This window comes from Bombina bombina, chromosome 5 (assembly GCF_027579735.1).
Source record: "Bombina bombina isolate aBomBom1 chromosome 5, aBomBom1.pri, whole genome shotgun sequence".
NCBI classification, from domain to species: Eukaryota; Metazoa; Chordata; class Amphibia; order Anura; family Bombinatoridae; genus Bombina; species Bombina bombina.
The window spans coordinates 924,326,435-924,347,441 of NC_069503.1; the positions used below are offsets into that span (position 1 = coordinate 924,326,435).

At 37.5% G+C, this 21,007-nt stretch overlaps 1 protein-coding gene across 1 annotated transcript in view; it reads right to left on the reverse strand.

The window, feature by feature from the left end:
• The window catches only part of ARFGEF1 (ADP ribosylation factor guanine nucleotide exchange factor 1), a 489,402-nt gene that overhangs the window by 365,590 nt on the left and 102,805 nt on the right, over positions 1-21,007 (reverse strand). The window contains 2 exon segments of the mRNA XM_053715099.1: positions 860-1,016; positions 1,980-2,010. Coding sequence (XP_053571074.1) covers positions 860-1,016; positions 1,980-2,010 — 188 coding nt within the window.

Genomic DNA, 21,007 nt, shown 5'->3' on the forward strand with positions numbered 1-21,007 from the left:
AGTCTGATCGATGTACAGTATCTTTTGTGGCAGATTAATACCCGTTTGCTTGTGTAGTGTATTAATTATTTGAAGGTTTTTGCCATACCAATCGCCCATTCTCTTATGCTCATTCTCTTATGCTGTATGATGTTACCCTTATGCTCCATATGACTCCTTATGATTGGCTTGTGCTTTATTGTTTAATCATCTATCATGTAAATAGTACACTATTGGAGTTTATGGATTATTAATTTTATTTTTTAAATATTTCAGTAAGAAGTTATGATCACTTAGAAAATACACTTAATGTGCTGCTTAGTTAAATCACCAACAGTACATGCATCTAAAACCAGTTAAACATTCCTTTCTTTTTTTTTTCTTAAATAAATAAATATAAAAAATATTTTTTTTAAAATAACCGGATTTATTTTAAAATTTTAATTTGTGCATACCAAATTTTAATAAGTTTTGTTAATCATATCCAGGTACAAACATTTATTTTAAATAAATAAAAACAAATCTCAGTGTTATATAGAAAGTGACAATGTAGAAGAATAGAAGACTTTCATTGATCGTTCTTCTTGAGTTACTAATTTCCCTATCAGCAATAAAGGACTCTGGCCAGGTGAAAGAATGTTTTGACTTAACTAGTAGATTTTTTAAAATATAATTTAGCTTACACATATTAAGAGAGCAATGAGTTGCAAAAGCATTACATTATTGTATTTAATAAAGCTTTTGCAATGTAAGAATGATATAGTTTTATCTTAAAAACAAGTTTTTCCAGAGCAGTGCCAGATCTTCATGGTATCTAATGTTGGAAATCTCAGAAACAACTGCACAAGAACATGCATAAAGACAAAAGGACGATACAAACCTGCAAACAGTCCAGAGATGTGCTGACAATTCGCGGGCATTTTGACTGGCATGCTAACTCAAATGGTAAAAAGTACTTGTCGGCTTCAATAAAAGTTGTCTTTGATTTAACTGGAGGAAGGGTACTAGAACCAGCTTTTGCTTCTTCTTGGGGAGGACTAGGAAGAAAAAAAAAAAAGACAGGATGAGCAGTATTTAAAACGCAGTAGATATCATCACTTCATGTTTTACATTGTTTATCTTCAATTACACCTCTTTTTTTCTATTCAGATGTCAGAGTAAATTGTCTGTTTATATTAAAGACCATATATAATTAAATCTGCATGAACACGACGTATAACATTTAGGGGCCAGATTACAAGTAGTAAGCTAACATTTAGGTGCTAGCGAGAAAGGGGTTTATCGTGGCTGTTTCCGCAAGTCGCGTGTAGTGCTCGTGTTACAATTTGAAAGTAAACGTCATTGCTTGAGTACAATTGGAGTTAACACGAGTCGGGATAGCGCATCCTCAGAGCTCTTGTTATTATTCATATTTAATAAAGTGTTTAAATGTGTATTTGCTGTAAATATTTCACATTCCAATATTATGCACATAGCAGAATATGTTCTAAGTATTTATAAATGTATATATATATATATATATATATATATATATATATATATATATATATATATATATATATATATATATATATATATATATACACATACATATTAAAAAATAATATATATATATATATACCGTATATATACATATATATATATATATATATATAAATAATAAAGGTATATATATTATTTGTACCAAAAAAACATCAATGTGCAATATTAGTTGATGTCTAAATGAATAAAACCATTTTGGTACACAAACATGCAAAACTGCTAAATGTTGTAAACTGAATATATAATTAGTGAGCCTGACTCAGATCACACAGATCTTTTTATGAGAAAAGAATTGTGTGAGCTGTAATTCTTCTGAATAAAACTTAATGTATATAAAAGTACAAGATTTAAAAAGAAAACAAATATCTTTGCTCTGGGCGAAACACACTTTATATACATTGCCAAACTGTCACTTCATGCAGGTAAAACATTATAAAATATAATTATACAACACCTACCATTGTTGTTCAATTTCATGTTTTATTTCCTCTGTAAAAATAGAAGAGAAAAGATTGCTTTAGATAAGAATGTGTATGAAGTAATGCAAAGCTTTTAACATTCTATTGAAAGTAATACAGCAGTTTAGTGTTGTGAATGTTCTGTTAATGGTCACTGGCTGATACAGACAACTCCCTCTGGTGGTGAGGGAGACAACTGCAATCTGGACAAGAAAAACGTTGGTTTATACTTTTTACATCCCCTTTTTTAGCCAAAAAAAGAAAGAAAAACAAAATGTTTTTATGCTAAATAAACCTATTTCATAGAGGCTTGCCTCTATCCATCAAAAACACATCATATACATATAATCATATACATATATATTTCAATTTGCTGACCATTGCTGCTTGACTTACCCCCTTCACTGAGATAGGTTCTCATGGCGTGTCTTACGGCATGAGAACGAGGCTCCCACTGGAGTCTATGGAAGCACGCTCTCATGAGCGAAAAGCTTCCCTGCAATGCGAAAGTGAGGACGTGTTTGCATTGCACCTAACTTGTAAAACCAGAGCACATTTGCGTGCGCTGGTATTACTGGGTGAAGAGCAAATATTGCGCTTGCCAATAATCTGGACCTTAATGTATATGAAGAGAAACAATAGAAATGTATTTATCATCTATTAATAACCATTATACAATGCACAGGTAGGAGTGGCAAAAGCACAACATTTCTCTTGTTAAGTGTGTTCAGTCCACGGGTCATCCATTACTTATGGGATATATTCTCCTTCCCAACAGGAAGTTGCAAGAGGATCACCCAAGCAGAGCTGCTATATAGCTCCTCCCCTCACATGTCATATCCAGTCATTCTCTTGCAAGTCTCAACAAAGGAGGTTGTGAGAGGAGATAGGAGTTTTTTACTTAACATTCTTCAATCAAAAGTTTATTATTTTAAAATAGCACCGGAGGTGTGCTGTTTGTTCTCTCAGGCAGTATTTAGAAGAAGAATCTGCCTGCGTTTTTCTATGATCTTAGCAGACGTAACTAAGATCCACTGGCTGTTCTCGCACATTCTGAGGAGTGGGGTAACTTCAGAGAAGGGAATAGCATGCAGGGTCACCCGCAAATGAGGTATGTGCAGTAAAATATGCTGTTACCCATATGACGTAAGTACAGCCTTTAATGCAGTAGTAGCGACTGGTATCAGGCTGATAAGTGTATGCGCAGTTGAGTTATTTTCTAGGGACTAGAATTTGACTTTAAATACTGTTAGTACTGAAATAAATGTATGAGCCTTAACTGCAGTAGAAGCGACTGGTAGCAGGCTTAGTGATAACTTTGCATAACACTGGAAAGTTGTTTTTTAAAAAACGTTTACTGGCATGTTATTCGTTTTGTGAGGTACTTTGGTGATAAATCTTTTTGGGCATGATTTTTTTCCACATGGCTAACGTATATTTCTGCATAGAAACTGTTATATCAGGTCTCCCACTGTTGTAATATGAGTGGGAGGGACCTTTTTTTAGCGCCTTGTTGCGCAGTTAAAATTCTAGCACGGTCTTCCTGCTTCTTCCTCCTTGATCCAGGACGTCTCCAGAGAGCTCAGGGGTCTTCAAAATTCATTTTTGAGGGAGGTAATCAGTCACAGCAGACCTGTGACAGTGTGTTTGACTGTGAGAAAGGCGTTAAATCTTAAATTGATTATCCGTTTTGGGTATTGAGGGGTTAATCATCCTTTTGCTAATGGGTGCAATCCTCTGCTAATTTCATACATTTACTGTTAAAAATTGGTTGCTATAACTGTATTAGTTCATTGTTATTTCAACTGTGACAGTTTTTTTTGTGTTTTTAAAAGCGCTGCAGCGTTTTTGATATTGCTTGTAAACTTATTGAAAGAAATTTCCAAGCTTGATAGCTTCATTGCTAGTCTGTTTAAACATGTCTGACACAGATGAATCTGCTTGCTCATTATGTTTAAAGGCCAATGTGGAGCCCAATAGAAATATGTGTACCAATTGTATTGATGTTACTTTAAATAAAAGTCTGTCTTTACCGGTAAAGAAATTATCACCAGACAACGAGGGGGAAGTTATGCCACCTAACTCTCCTCACGTGTCCGTACCTTCGCATCCCGCTCAGGAGGTGCGTGAGATTGTGGCGCCAAGTACATCAAGGCACTTACAAATCACTTTACAAGATATGGCTAATGTTATGAAAGAAGTATTATCTAATTTGCCTGAGTTAAGAGGCAAGCGCGATAGCTCTGGGTTAAGGACAGAGCGCGCTGATGATATGAGGGCCATGTCTGACACTGCGTCACAATTTGCAGAACATGAGGACGGAGAGCTTCATTCTGTGGGTGACGGATCTGATCCAGGGAGACCGGATTCAGAAATATCAAATTTTAAATTTAAGCTTGAGAACCTCCATGTATTGATAGGGGAGGTATTAGCGGCTCTGAATGATTGCGACACGGTTGCAATCCCAGAGAAATTATGTAGGCTGGATAAATACTATGCGGTACCGGTGTGTACTGACGTTTTTCCTATACCTAAAAGGCTTACAGAGATTATTAGCAAGGAGTGGGATAAACCCGGTGTGCCTTTTTCCCCTCCTCCGATATTTAGAAAGATGTTCCCAATAGACGCCACCACACGAGACTTATGGCAGACGGTCCCTAAGGTGGAGGGAGCAGTTTCTACTTTAGCCAAGCGTACCACTATTCCGGTGGAGGATAGTTGTGCTTTCTCAGATCCAATGGATAAAAAATTAGAAGGTTACCTTAAGAAAATGTTTGTTCAACAAGGTTTTATATTACAGCCCCTTGCATGCATTGCGCCCGTGACTGCTGCAGCGGCATTCTGGTTTGAGTCTCTGGAAGAGGCTATTCGCACAGCACCATTGGATGAGACTATGAACAAGCTTAAAGCCCTTAAGCTAGCTAATGCATTTGTTTCGGATGCCGTTGTGCACTTAACCAAACTAACGGCTAAGAACTCCGGACTCGCCATCCATGCGCGCAGAGCGCTATGGCTTAAATCCTGGTCAGCAGATGTAACTTCTAAATCTAAATTGCTTAATATTCCTTTCAAAGGGCAAACCTTATTCGGGCCCGGCTTGAAGGAGATTATTGCTGACATTACTGGAGGTAAGGGTCACACCCTTCCTCAGGACAGGGCCAAATCAAAGGCCAAACAGTCTAGTTTTCGTGCCTTTCGTAATTTCAAGGCAGGAGCAGCATCAACTTCCTCCGCTCCAAAACAGGAAGGAACTGCTGCTCGTTACAGACAGGGTTGGAAAAGCAACCAGTCCTGGAACAAGGGCAAGCAGGCCAGAAAGCCTACTTCTGCCCCTAAGACAGCATGAAGAGAGGGCCCCCTATCCGGAAACGGATCTAGTGGGGGGCAGACTTTCTCTCTTCGCCCAGGCTTGGGCAAGAGATGTCCAGGATCCCTGGGCGTTGGAGATTATATCTCAGGGATACCTTCTGGACTTCAAAGCTTCTCCTCCACAAGGGAGATTTCATCTTTAAAGGTTATCAGCAAACCAAATAAAGAAAGAGGCCTTACTTCACTGCGTACAAGACCTCCTAGTAATGGGGGTGATCCACCCAGTTCCGCGGACGGAACAAGGGCAAGGATTTTACTCAAATCTGTTTGTGGTTCCCAAGAAAGAGGGAACCTTCAGACCAATCTTGGACCTAAAAATCTTAAACAAATTCCTAAGAGTTCCATCATTCAAAATGGAAACTATTCGAACCATCCTACCCATGATCCAAGAGGGTCAGTATATGACCACAGTGGACTTAAAGGATGCCTACCTTCACATACCGATTCACAAAGATCATTATCGGTACCTAAGGTTTGCCTTTCTAGACAGGCATTACCAGTTTGTAGCTCTTCCATTCGGGTTAGCTACGGCCCCCGAGAATTTTTACAAAGGTTCTGGGCTCGCTTCTGGCGGTACTAAGACCGCGAGGCATAGCGGTGGCTCCATACCTAGACGACATTCTGATAAAAGCGTCAAGTTTTCAAAATGCAAAGTCTCATACAGAGATAGTTCTAGCATTTCTGAGGTCGCATGGGTGGAAGGTGAACATGGAAAAGAGTTCTCTGTTACCACTCACAAGGGTTCCCTTTCTAGGGACTCTTATAGATTCTGTAGAGATGAAGATTTACCTGACGGAGTCCAGGTTATCAAAAATCCTAAATGCTTGCCGTGTCCTTCATTCCATTCCAAGCCCATCAGTAGCTCAGTGCATGGAAGTAATCGGCTTAATGGTCGCGGCAATGGACATAGTGCCATTTGCGCGCCTGCATCTCAGACCGCTACAATTATGCATGCTGAGTCAGTGGAATGGGGATTACTCAGATCTGTCCCCTTTACTAAATCTGGACCAGGAGACCAGAGATTCTCTTCTCTGGTGGTTGTCTCGGATTCATCTGTCCAAGGGAATGACTTTTCGCAGACCAGATTGGACGATTGTAGCAACAGATGCCAGCCTACTAGGCTGGGGCGCAGTCTGGAATTCCCTGAAGGCTCAGGGATCGTGGACTCAGGAGGAGAAACTCCTCCCAATAAACATTCTGGAATTAAAGGGACAGTATACACTCATTTTCATATAACTGCATGCAATAGACACTACTATAAAGAATAAGATGCACAGATACTGATATAAAAATCCAGTATAAAACTGTTTAAAAACTTACTTAGAAGCTGTCAGTTTGGCTCTGTTGAAAAGGTAGCTGGAAAGCCCACTGCAAGTGGCAAATAAGACACTCCCCTCCTCCCCCTTCTTTTGCATATGAAAAGACCCTTTACACAAACAGGAGCAAGCTGGAGTAGGTAATCGAGCGTATTCACATAAAACTTTGGGGCTTGGTTAGGAGTCTGAAAATCAGAGCAATGTTATTTAAAAATAAGCAAAACTATACATTAATTTAAAAAAAAAAACTTTATGGGCTATATAAATAGATTATCTACAAAACATTTATGCAAAGAAAAAATGAGTGTATAATGTCCCTTTAAGAGCAATATTCAATGCTCTTCTAGCTTGGCCTCAGTTAGCAACACTGAGGTTCATCAGATTTCAGTCGGACAACATCACGACTGTGGCTTACATCAATCATCAAGGGGGAACCAGGAGTTCCCTAGCGATGTTAGAAGTCTCAAAGATAATTCGCTGGGCAGAGTCTCACTCTTGCCACCTGTCAGCGATCTACATCCCAGGCGTGGAGAACTGGGAGGCGGACTTTCTAAGTCGCCAGACCTTTCACCCGGGGGAGTGGGAACTTCACCCGGAGGTATTTGCTCAACTTATTCTTCGTTGGGGCGAACCGGAACTGGATCTCATGGCATCTCGCCAGAACGCCAAGCTTCCTTGTTACGGGTCCAGGTCCAGGGACCCGGGAGCGGTGCTGATAGATGCACTAGCAGCCCCTTGGGTTTTCAATATGGCTTATGTGTTTCCACCGTTTCCGTTGCTGCCTCGACTGATTGCCAGGATCAAACAGGAGAGAGCATCGGTGATTCTGATAGCGTCTGCGTGGCCACGCAGGACCTGGTATGCAGACCTAGTGGACATGTCGTCCTGTCCACCATGGTCTCTGCCTCTGAGGCAGGACCTTCTAATTCAGGGTCCTTTCAACCATCCAAGCCTAATTTCTCTGAGGCTGACTGCATGGAGATTGAACGCTTGATTCTATCAAAGCGTGGTTTCTCGGAGTCGGTTATTGATACATTAATACAGGCTCGGAAATCGGTTACCAGAAAAATTTACCATAAGATATGGCGTAAATATTTATATTGGTGTGAATCCAAGAGTTACTCATGGAGTAAGGTTAGGATTCCTAGGATATTGTCTTTTCTACAAGAGGGTTTAGAAAAGGGTTTATCCGCTAGTTCGTTAAAGGGGCAGATTTCTGCTCTGTCTATTCTTTTACACAAACGTCTGGCAGAGAACCCAGACGTCCAGGCTTTTTGTCAGGCTTTGGCTAGGATTAAGCCTGTGTTTAAAACTGTTGCTCCTCCGTGGAGCTTAAACTTGGTTCTTAAAGTTCTTCAGGGTGTTCCGTTTGAACCCCTTCATTCCATTGATATTAAGCTTTTATCTTGGAAAGTTCTGTTTTTGATGGCTATTTCCTCGGCTCGGAGAGTCTCTGAGTTATCTGCCTTACATTGTGATTCTCCTTATCTGATTTTTCATTCAGACAAGGTAGTTCTGCGTACTAAACCTGGGTTTTTACCTAAGGTTGTTTCTAATAGGAATATCAATCAGGAGATTGTTGTTCCATCATTATGTCCTAATCCTTCTTCAAAGAAGGAACGTCTTTTGCATAATCTGGACGTAGTCCGTGCCCTGAAGTTCTACTTACAGGCAACTAAAGATTTTCGGCAAACTTCTTCTCTGTTTGTTGTTTATTTTGGACAGAGGAGAGGTCAAAAGGCTTCGGCCACCTCTCTCTCTTTTTGGCTACGTAGCATAATACGTTTAGCCTATGAGACTGCTGGACAGCAGCCCCCTGAAAGAATTACAGCTCATTCCACTAGAGCTGTGGCTTCCACCTGGGCCTTTAAGAATGAGGCCTCTGTTGAACAGATTTGCAAGGCTGCAACTTGGTCTTCACTTCAAACCTTTTCAAAATTTTAAAAATTGGACACTTTTGCTTCTTCGGAGGCTGTTTTTGGGAGAAAGGTTCTACAGGCAGTGGTTCCTTCTGTTTAATGTTCCTGCCTTGTCCCTCCCATCATCCGTGTACTTTAGCTTTGGTATTGGTATCCCATAAGTAATGGATGACCCGTGGACTGAACACACTTAACAAGAGAAAACATAATTTATGCTTACCTGATAAATTTATTTCTCTTGTAGTGTGTTCAGTCCACGGCCCGCCCTGTCTTTTTTTGAGGCAGTTCTAAATTTTAATTTAAGCTCCAGTCACCACTGCACCCTATAGTTTCTCCTTTCTCGTCTTGTTTCGGTCGAATGACTGGATATGACATGTGAGGGGAGGAGCTATATAGCAGCTCTGCTTGGGTGATCCTCTTGCAACTTCCTGTTGGGAAGGAGAATATATCCCATAAGTAATGGATGACCCGTGGACTGAACACACTACAAGAGAAATAAATTTATCAGGTAAGCATAAATTATGTTTTTTGGTCTGCAAATGGGTTAAATGTTTGTGTAACTTAACATTTATTGAACTAAAACAAACTTCTAAATTAAGAACTCAGCACGCACTATTGTTTTAAGATGATCAAATGCTCTAAAAGGAAAGAAGACAATAAATAATTTAAAGTGACACAAAAGCCAAAATTTTTCATTCATGATTCAGTTAAAGCACGCAATTTTAAACAACTTTCATATTTACTTCTATTATCTAATTTGATTAGTTCTCTTTGTATCCAATGTTGAAACGCATAACGAGTTAGGCTCAGGAGCTAGCTGCTAAATGATGGCTGCCGTGAATACATTTTATCTTTGGCTTACTAATGTGTTCAGCTAGTTCCCAGTAATGCATTGCTGCTCCTTTAAAACAGGATAGCAAAAGAACTAAGCAAAATTAAATTAGTAAGTTGTTTAAAAATACATGCTCTATTTAAATCATTTTGGGTTTCATGTCCCTTTAAAAAGTAAAAGGTACCATTGAACAGTTCCCTAAATTGATTATACAGCTGAAATAAAAACTTACTGCTCTACATGTCAACTTACTCCATAGTCAAATGTGGTGATATACACAAACATATTTAATGGCACTGGGTTTTTGGCCTAAATGTATATTTTGGCCTCCGTCAACGAAAAATAAAGGGAAAAAAACGACTGATTGGGCCAACAGTTATCTGCGGTTTCTGAACGGTACTTTATTATTTAGATGCAAATACATTCCAGTTTTGAATATCTATCTAAACATGCAAATCACAGTTTGAAGAGAAATTGTAGACAGTAAAATTGGATTGTAACAGTTTGTATTATACTGTATTTATTTATATATATTATATATATATATTGCGGGTAAAACTGACATTACCCAAGCGGCTGTGGGTAAAGCCTGATGCATGATCATCAAGCATATATACAATGCTCTGTAATTGCCCCATCTTCACTATCTTTTTTGCCTCCGCAGGGGAATTAAACTTGGGGTGGATGCCAGAGGATCCGCGGGGGTGCCTTCCTTGAACTCTCAAGGCGGAGGCAAAAGAAATAGTGTAGATGGGGAATTACAGTAAATCTGGCTTTACCCACAGCCGCTTGAGTAATGTCTGTTTTACCCGGGTATATACATACATACATACACATTTATATATACAACTTTTTAGCTAGTTGTACAACTAGACATACTCTAGTTCATTGTACCATGGATCCATTTTGAGGACAAAATGTGTTTAGATGGTTTTCAAGAATTAAACGTGTATCACTGTATTTGCATTAGAAGTAGATTTTAATTCCTTTATTAGTTCAAGTATACTCTGGAGGAACCCACTCTAAAATGTAGATGCAATTAAAAATCTAATTAACAAATCAATTTCTTGTTCTACACAGAGGTTATATCCAAAGGCTTGTTACGTTAAAGTTTAAATCTGTCACTTGCTACTGTTCAGATCTCTGTTGCATACTAAATTATTTTTCCTCCATTCCTTCTAACAATTACAGTACAGAAATCTTAAAAAATGTAATCAGAGAGGAAATTGCAAATGATTGTTATAATTAAAAGTAAACTTCCAGAAAATTATCCTTACAATACAAGTATACAACTGTTCCTTAAATTCTTAAAGGGACAGTCTACTCCAGAATTGTTATTGTTTAAAAAGATAGATAATCCCGGGCCCTGGCGCTACCAGACGCATACTAGAGATACTCATTCTGGCCTCGAGGAAAGGGGACCCCTTCTTGGCATTGTCCCTAGATGCAGAGAAGGCTTTCGATAGGGTCAGATGGGATTAACTTTGGGAGACAATGAAGACTATTCCTTTTATCCGAGCGATCCAGGGAATTGGCTTTAATTCAAATCCTTTTTCCATAACTAATGGCACACAACAGGGTTGCCCCCTTTCACCTCTGCTCTTTGCCCTTGAGCCTTTGGCTCAAGCCATAAGAATAAACTCACTAATAAGAGGCATACCTTCAGAAAATCACCCCCATAAAATTTCTTTATATGCTGATGATATCACCCTCTTTCTGACCTCCCCGACGACTTCCCTTCCAGAAGTCTTCAGCATTATCAGAAAGTTCAATGAGAGATGAGTTTTTATAAGCTTAATATATCTAAGACAGAAGCCCTACCCATCAACATTACAGTCCAAGAACTCAGACCATTACAAAAATCTTACAAGTAGGGATGCACCGATACCGATACTAGTATCGGTACCGATACCAAGTATTTGCATGAGTACTTGTACTCGTGCAAATGCACCGATACTTAAACCAATACCTCCACTTCCTACCCATATGCTATCTTGTGGCAATTTTTCAAACTGTATGTTCCCATTTCATTTTAAACTGGAGTGGAGACTAAACTAAAAATTGTTTACTACTGTTCTGCCAATACAAATTGCTGTTATTTGTATTTTTGTAGGAGAGATCACTGTACCTCATTCAGACAAACCCCTGAAGTACTGGGCAGTTAATAAACAGATTCCCAGCTCTGGCTAAAATGGCCCAAAAATATCTTTCTGCCCCATGCAGTAGTGTGGAAAGTGAAAGACTGTTCAACGTAGAGTCAAACCTCCATACAAATGTCAGATTGATGTTATATAACAGCCCTACAACCCAATTGTATCACCCCTTTAAATTTAATATTTTATTGTAATATTTTTTATTTATAAACATGTTCAGTGAACTTTTTTATTATTTCATAATGTCTTTTGAATTACAGTCCTTTAATAATTATAAAGAAGGAATCTTAAATAATTAGTCTGTATTGTGCTTAGTAAACTGTCACATGACATAAAAAAAAAGTATCGGTAATTGGTATCGGCGAGTATTTTAAAAGAAATATCGGTACTTGTACTCAGTCATAAAAAAATGGTATCGGTGCAACCCTACTTACAAGTTCCAATGGAACACGAGATCTATCAAAGTATTGGGAGTACATTTAGCCCCAGATACTACAACCACCATAATAAAAAAACTATACAGAAAGACTTCCTGAGTTTGGTAGACTACTGAACTCATGGCAATTTAAAGAAATATCCTGGAAAGGTAGAATAGCGGCCATTAAAATGTCCTTTCTCCCCAAGATCACTTATCTCTTCAGATGTATTCCGTATTATATCCCTAGACCTGTTCTAAATAAGCTACAAAGCCTCATTACGTCCTACGTCTGGAAAGACAGAAGACCTAGGACCACTAGACAAACACTGGAGAGACTAATAGCTCAGGGTGGACTCGCACTGCCCAACCTTATTGTGTATTACAATGCGGCCAGGCTCTCACACATACTCCACTGGAACAACAAAGACCGACTTTTAGGATGGTACCTTATAGAGGCCTCTCTTTTACCTTCATGCCTTCATCCCTTCCCACCAAAGACAAGGGTTGGGTGACCTGCATCCTATCATTCAGGATGCCTTTCAATTTTGGGACCAAGCACGGCATGATCCAACCATAGCCCCTCACCCATCCCCCAACCTTACACTAACTGCAGCTCTATTCTCTTTACCAGACGCACACCCGAATATTTGGCAGAACTTACTGATCACAACTGTAGGTGAGTTTTATGAGGCTAACACATGGATCCCTCATCCCCAGTTTAGTATTAAATATCAAATTCCTCCAAAGCTTCGGTTCGAAGCTTTTCGCCTGAGCTCCTGGTTACGTTTTTGGGGCTATCCTAAACAAAAACTAAGAGCTCCTTCCTTATGGGAGCATGCATGGAACAAACCCCAACTTATTAAGCACCCCCTCTCCTTCCATTATAACCTACTCTCAAATACTCATTCGCAAAAAAAAAATATCCCAACTTTCAGCTTGGGAGAGAGAGATAGGTTTTGTAACGGACTCCAATACCTGGCACAAAAGAATTCTGATAACTAAAAAAACACCTACACTGTGCTACCCTCTGGGAACTGTATTATAAAGTCTATGAGTTTATGAGTATAGGCATACCTTTGATACTCAGAAGGTAGCAAGTAAACTTATTATGTGTTAACCCTGTTGTTTCTACCTTACATGTATAATATCTTTTTATATAATTTCAAGTTATAATGTATATATGTTTACACAATTCTGTGACACTGTACTCACTTGTGAATGTCTCAATAAAAATTATTTTGGAAAAAAAAAAAAAAGATAGATAATCCCTTTATTATTCATTCTCCAGTTTTGCATAACCAATACTGTTATATTAATATACATTTTACCTCTGTGATTTCCTTCTAAGCCCCTTATCTCAGTTATTTTTAAAGACTTTCATATTAGTCAAAAAATCAGTGTTGACTCATAAATAACTCCATGTGGGTGAGCACAATGTTATCTATATGACACAGATGAACTAGCCCTGTCTAACTGTAAAAAAAACTGTCAAAATGCACAAAGATAAGAGGCGGCCTTCAAAAGCTTAGAAATCAGAAAATGAGCTAACCTGGGTTTAGTTTTCAACAAAGAATGCCAAGAGAACAAAGCAAATGTGATGATGAAAGTAAATTGGAAAGTTAAAGCATGCAAATATAATTTTGACTAGACTGTCCCTTTAAATACATGTTATCATGGCTAGAAATTCCATCATGTCATTATAATTGTCATAATCAACAGTCAAGTTTACAACTAATTAACCAGGATTACATTGCTACTCATCAAATAGCCACTTTAATTTCACTAAAATGTTTTAACCAGAAGTAGCATAAAAGCAAGAAAACATGTTTGTCATGGTTTTAGCAAGACCTTAAAATGTCACGGATTTGGGAAGAGATAATATGCACAGATAGCCTTTAGGTTTGTCTGCTCTCTCCTTCAATCCACAAATCAACACCAGTTTGTCCTGGTCACACAGATGAAACAACAACAACACTAATTTGCTAAATAATTATGTACCATTCTATCTACTGTACCCTTCTAATTGTTCTTCCCATCAGCTGCTGGGATCCAATTTAATTCACTATAAACAGCATCGGCCAGAAACATCACCTGCTGTCATACTCCATAAATTTTTACACACTGAGTTGCCTAATTATCCACCATTAAATTAAAAATCCCAACTCTAGCTTTCAATGCTTTCATATTCCAACTCCCTGTATCTCTTATTTCCAAACTCCATACTGCCCCTTTAAAAGGCTAATAATCTGTACCCCAATAACTTCAGCCTCCTCGTCCTGTTTGCAGAAATACTTTGTAGAATGCATATTTTTTATGTAGATAAATTAAAAATTATGTATATTACATGAAATTCTTAACCAATCTATTATAATACATCAAACCCTACTCTATCCGATTTTATATTTGAACATTGGCCATGCCCTCTACCCCCCTTTACATTTTCCTTAGTTGAGATGCCTTAATTGTTATTAAATCATAAAATCAAAGACCCAAAGTAACAGCATTGCTGGAAAAGTTGGCATCTTAACATTTTTTTGTATATGCGTCCATACACAAACCTACATTCCATGACTTATATGTGAATCATTCAACTTACAAAAACTACTTTAGTAAATCATTTTTTACAACTGAATGACTCCAATTTAAAGTCATAAGCACATTTTTCCCCCACACAATAAATGCAATATTAATTGGGCGAAGACTCTACAGCATGTTAACAATAAGTAAAGAACAGTTATTCGGAAAGCTATATCTAAGTTACCCTTTGGTAAATAGACATAGTGCTCCTGTCACATTTGTTGTGAATTTTTTTTTAAAACATTCTAAATTAAATATCTCCAAAGTATGATGTCAAGTACCTGGTATTTTGCAAAATACACTGCCAATTACAAAGCACAGATGACTGACACTCAAAACCAACATGTTGGATATGAATAATTTTATAGGTGGTTATTGATAAATTGCTATTTACAAAACACCCTCATAAAACAGAGTAATTACACTATAGCGCTGTAGAAATACAGCTTAAAGGACATCTGATTACAGAACAAGGTATACATTAAATGTGAATGTAATTTAATTTGAAACATATATAACATAGGTACGCTCTACCTGTTACTTTGGTCCCATTTGGGCATCCGTAGTCCTGGAGGTGCAGAGAAGGCTAGAATCACTAGCGGTTCGGATCTTTAAAAAAAAACGCCAAGGAGTGCTTTTTGAAAAAAGAACAAGCACAACGGACATTTCAGACAAGCCTGATTGCTAACAGGACTATTACCTAAGGAAGTTATAAACCAACTCCCAGTGTAAGACTTAAAGGGACACTGAACCCAAATTTTTTCTTTCGTGATTCAGATAGAGCATGCAATTTCAAGCAACTTTCTAATTTACTCCTATTATCAAATTTTCTTCATTCTCTTGCTATCTTTATTTGAAATGCAAGAATGTATGTTTAGATGCCAGACTATTTTTGGTGAACAACCTGAGTTGTTCTTGCTGATTGGTGAATAAGTTCATCCACCAATAAAAAAGTGCTGTCCAGAGGTCTGAACCAAAAAACAGCTTAGATGCCTTTTTTTCAAATAAAGATAGCAAGAGAACAAAGTAAAATTGATAAAAGGAGTAAATTAGAAAGTTACTTAAAATTGCATGCTCTATCTGAATCACGAAAGAAAAAAATGTGGGTTCAGTGTCCCTTTAAACACCTTTGCTTTGGTTCTTGCGTATCTTTTGATTTGTGATTTTCCTTTTTTCCAGCTTCTTGCCAAAAACTGATTACGGTTAACTTGCTGGATTCATATACCCTATTCTCATATGGACTTTTAACCTGTATGATTTTACTTATGTATGTCATGTGTTTTTAACTGGATGCTACACTTTAACAAGTGTCTGTTTTATTGTTGCATATGTTTCAAATAAAATGCATTTTAGTTTTTTACATTTAATGTATACCCTGTTCTCTGTCATCTGATGTCCTTTCAACTGTATTTCTACAGCGCTACAGTGTACTTTCTCTCTGTTATATGAGGGTGTTTTGTAAATATTTGGGGGGTTTTAGGTATAGGGATCCTCTTTTTACACTGTTCTTGTTCTGCGCTGATATTGTTCTCCCATTGTGTACAGTTATTGATAAATTGCTCCACAGTATTCCGTAAGGAATGACAGCTTTCAGTTGAAGACTGATACGGAATACTGTGCTTGTGAAAGTCTGACCACAAACCTTTGAAATAGCACACTAAGGTTGTTCATGCTCGGCTCTTATGTTCTACAACATAACATTATTTTCTTTTTTATGTTTATTTTAACCCGTAAAGATTTATTAAAGCAAACTTTCTGTTTGAGGTGCTTTAGAGAGAGAGATATTTTATAACATGAAAAATACATAGAAAAAGGTGTAGAATTTACATTAGATAACCATTATTATGATCATACTTTATTCATTTTAGCCTATATCCTTGTATTTCATAACAGGGTTAGAGCACAATAAACCCACAAAAAATGGAGAGGATGTTAAAAAAAACTGCAAGTACCCCCATTTCATTGTCTTACCAATAGAAGTAAACTGGAAAGTTGATAAATAAAATTGTATGCTTTGTCTGAATCATAAAAGGAACATATTTAGGTTTTATGTCCCTTTAAAAAAAAAATCTTTCATTATTTAGGTTGAACATACAATTTTAAACAACTTGTCAATTTACTTCTATTACCAAATTTGCTTTATTCTCTTGATATCATTTGTTAACGGAGCAGCAATGCACAACTGGTTTCTAACTGAACATATGGGTAAGCCAATGACAATCGGTTTATATGTGCAGCCACCAATCAACAGCTAGAACCTAGGTTCTTTGCTGCTCCTGAGCTTTCCTAGATAAACCTTTCAGCAAAGGATAACAAGAAAAGGAAGCAAATTAAAAATAGAAGTAAATTGGAAAGTTGTTATAATTGCTTATTTGAAATTTAGATTAAGTGCTATTGCAATGTGCTTTTATTTTTATTTTCTACAAGATTAAAGGGATAGCAAAGTCAAAATTAAACTTGCATGATTCAGATAGAGCATGTCATTTTAAGAAACTTTCCAATTTACTTTTATCATCAAATTTGCTAAACCTAGGTAGGATCAAACAGATTTCTAAGCCCTTGAAGGCCGCCTCTTATCTCAGTGCATTTTGGCAGTACTAGATGATGTGTGCAATATAGTAAACATTGCGCACACTTCTGTGGCGCTATTTATGACTCTGTTTACTTAAAATACAAGTCTGCCAAAAAAACTGAAATAAGAGGGCAGTCTGCAGAGGCTTAGATACAAGGTAATCACACAGGTGAAAAGTGTATTAATATAAAAGTGCTGGTTGTGCAAAACTGGGGAATGGTTAACAAAGGGATTATCTATCTTTTTAAACAATAAACATTTCCAAATAGATTGTCCCTTTAACAGTCCTTTAATATGACTTTAAGGGGTAATAGGACTGCAGTGTGATTTCTAGGAACCACTCCAAAATACCCCCAGGATAATTTTTACATCATTACACACATTTTATATACAAAACTCTTGTCTGGCTTTTAAAAATGTTTTACTGATTCTTCCATAAAAAGAAACTTGGTATCTAAGACTGGTGCTTTCTTGCATGCTGTGAGTAAGTAAAGTTGGTGGCACAAGGAAACATAATGGCCAAATGAACAAAACGCAAGGCAGAGTCACAGTGACGCCATATAAAAGTCAAGAAAGACGTTTTTAAAAATGAATTGCTGCCTGGACAGATATTTACACAGATGTGTGCAATATACCCAAATGAAGGGAAAAATCTACTTATATAAAAAATAAATATTCCACCTAGTTTGAAAACTTTTTACAAATCGATTCTACCTGCATAAATGTGCTTTTAAAGGGATATGAAAGATATAAAAGCATAAGATATTTAGCACGTAAGAAATGAACTGCAAATGGTGTGGATAAAAAATATATTTAAAACAGATTTTTTTTTAAAACAAAACTACATTGTTTGCAACACAGAGAATCCTTACCCTACTACTCGCTCTACCCCAGAAAAAAACCCTTGAATGTAATTATCTTTAGACTCCTACATCGGCCAAGCAATCACTGGGTAGAATGTTTCATGTCATGGTTCTGAATTCTACAGAATGTGCTCAATGGAAAAATTCCCAAGGTATGATGAAAGTACATTGCCAAGTTTTAATTCAATATTTTATAGGAATTGAAAAAACAAAAGATCCGGCAAACCTCAAGGCATTTTTTGAAAGAAAGTCTCTTTTATTGCAGGGAAAAATACAGGCTTAAAACGTGTATAAAACGTATATAAAACAAAAAAAACAAAAAAAAGGAAGGGGGTCACAGCAGGACTAGTTACATAGTCTCACGCGTTTCGGCTTCCAACCAGCCTTACTCATAGACATAATCACTCTCAACCATTCAGGGCTTAAATAGCCCTAAGCTGATTGAAAATACCGGTCCTGCTGTGATCATGGTTATATTTAAAGGGACCACACCATAGTACATTGAGAGGCAAATACCCTTATGACACTAATCACAATACTGCATATTTACAAAAAGGAAAGGTAAATATAAGGTTATAAGTTTATGTAAAACATAATGGTTACGTAAAAAAGTATATCTTATCCCTAAGCATAACTATATTAATTCTATACTTGGAATAAAGGTATATTAGGGTCACGTTGGGTTCTTTATAATTATACTCTGAATGTTTTGGGGGTGTTTTTGAAAAACATTATATAAAATGCTGCTATTTCAAAATAATTCAACCCTTCTTTCCCAAATAATCAAATATATACTCAACTGTTAGCCCTGTTAATTTTACCTACATATTACTTTACCTAAACATTTTAAAGTCCACCAAAATGTACCATCAATATGCAAGTGTTTGTGCACAACTTAATAATTCGCAACCAAACTACTCTATGGTGCTGTATTTATTATTATATACACATATCTCCTAGCTATAATCAATAAATCGACCCTAAGCTAAACGTGAGGAACATAATGTCTTTAAATTAAATACATAAATCATCTTCTATGCCAAAAGTTAATGACATCGTGATCTATATTCAGACCACCTGGTCTGCGAGTTTTTAACTGGAAAATCCAGTAAGCTTCTCTAAACAAAACTCTCTGTGCTCTGTCACCCCCCCTGGAAGAGGGTCTTACATACTCAATGATCTGCCATTTTAAACTACTCACATCTCGATTGTGCACCTGTATAAAATGCTGTGTCAAGCCTGAGCATTCAATTGATAGTTCAATATTTCTTAGGTGCTCACGTATACGTGTCCGCGCTTCTCTCGTTGAGCACCCAACGTATTGCTTGTCACATAAAGAGCATTCTACAAGATACACAATATGTGTGGTTCTACAGTTGGTCAGATCAAGAATATTATACACTCTCTGAGTCATTTTGGACTGAAAGGTGCGTGTAGTCTTTGCATAGCTGCATGCTATGCACTTGCTATAGTGACACTTATAATGACCTTTTACTTGAAGCCAACTACTTGTAGATGTATTATCAATCTTTAACATACTCGGTGAGAGTATATTCCCTAGGGTACAACCCCTTTTGGCAACAAATTTACATCCTTCTGAGGTATAGTTCCTCAAGCTGTCTTCTGCCGACAGTATGGGAAGATGTTTGTTTACTATTTCACAGATAGTCCCAAACTGAGGGCTAAATGTGGTAACAAAAGTAGGTTTATCCTTATCAAACTTATTAGTAACTTGTCCATGGCAATTTCCATGTATCAAGTCACTTCTGAGCATCCTGCTTACTTCAAGGTAAGCTCTGTTAATTACTTTGTTTTTGTACCCTCTTTCTCTTAGTTGGTTTTTTAGGATAATACTCTCATTTTCAAAGTCAAGATCCCTCGAGCAGTTCCGTTTAATACGGATAAACTGACCCTTGGCAATACCAAAACCCGTGTGTGAGGGATGGTTGCTACGGGCATGCAAGAATGCATTAGATGCAATTGGTTTGCGATACAGAGTTGTATCAATTTGACCACTAGACACATCTCCCATAAGGATAATATCAAGATAAGGAATTTGAGAACCATGGTATTCAAAAGTGAATTCCAGATTTACTCTGTTGTCATTCAAGAAGTTCACAAATTCCTGTGCTTCGGCCTGTGTACCCGTCCAGATCAGCAACAAGTCATCTATGTATCTTTTATACACTTTGATGTACTTCCTGTAGGGGTTTCTCTCCGCATAGACGTGGGACCGCTCCCACCAACCCATAAAGAGGTTGGCGTACGCTGGGGCAAACTTAGCCCCCATAGCGGTCCCACGTCTCTGCAGAAAGAATTCACCACTGAATTCAAAAAAATTATGACTGAGCAAAAACTCAATAGCTCTCAACAGAAAGCTCTTTAATCCATCATCATAATCACTATACATGTTCAAAACATTTTCAATGGCAACTAGACCACAAGAGTGTGGGATAGCAGAGTACAATCCGACCACATCTATTGTTAGCCATGAGCAGTTTGCATCCCATTGAACTTCCTCCAATGTCTTTAGGAGATGTGTTGTATCCCTAACAAAAGAGGGCAACAAGTGTACAAATGGCTGCAGTAGAGACTCGACCCAGCCGGACAATTTTTCAAATAAAGAACCTATTCCTGAGACGATAGGTCTTCCACGCACCTCCTCCAAGGATTTGTGTACCTTGGGGAGGTGGTGGAAGATTGAAATGATCGGTCTGGCCACAAATAAAAAGTCTCTGGTATCTTGATCGATTATACCCATATGCAAGCCATCATCCAACAAATCCCATAATTGATTCTGATAAGTCACCATCGGGTTACCCCTCAATTTGTCGTATACATTTACATCATAAAGCTGCCTTCTCGCTTCTGCTATATAGTCACACTTATTCATAATGACTATACTTCCCCCTTTATCAGAGTTTTTTATGATAATATCCTTTCTGCTCTGCAAATGTGTGAGGGCCTGTTGCTGTGATGTACTTAAATTGGGAAAAACATGTTTGTGGT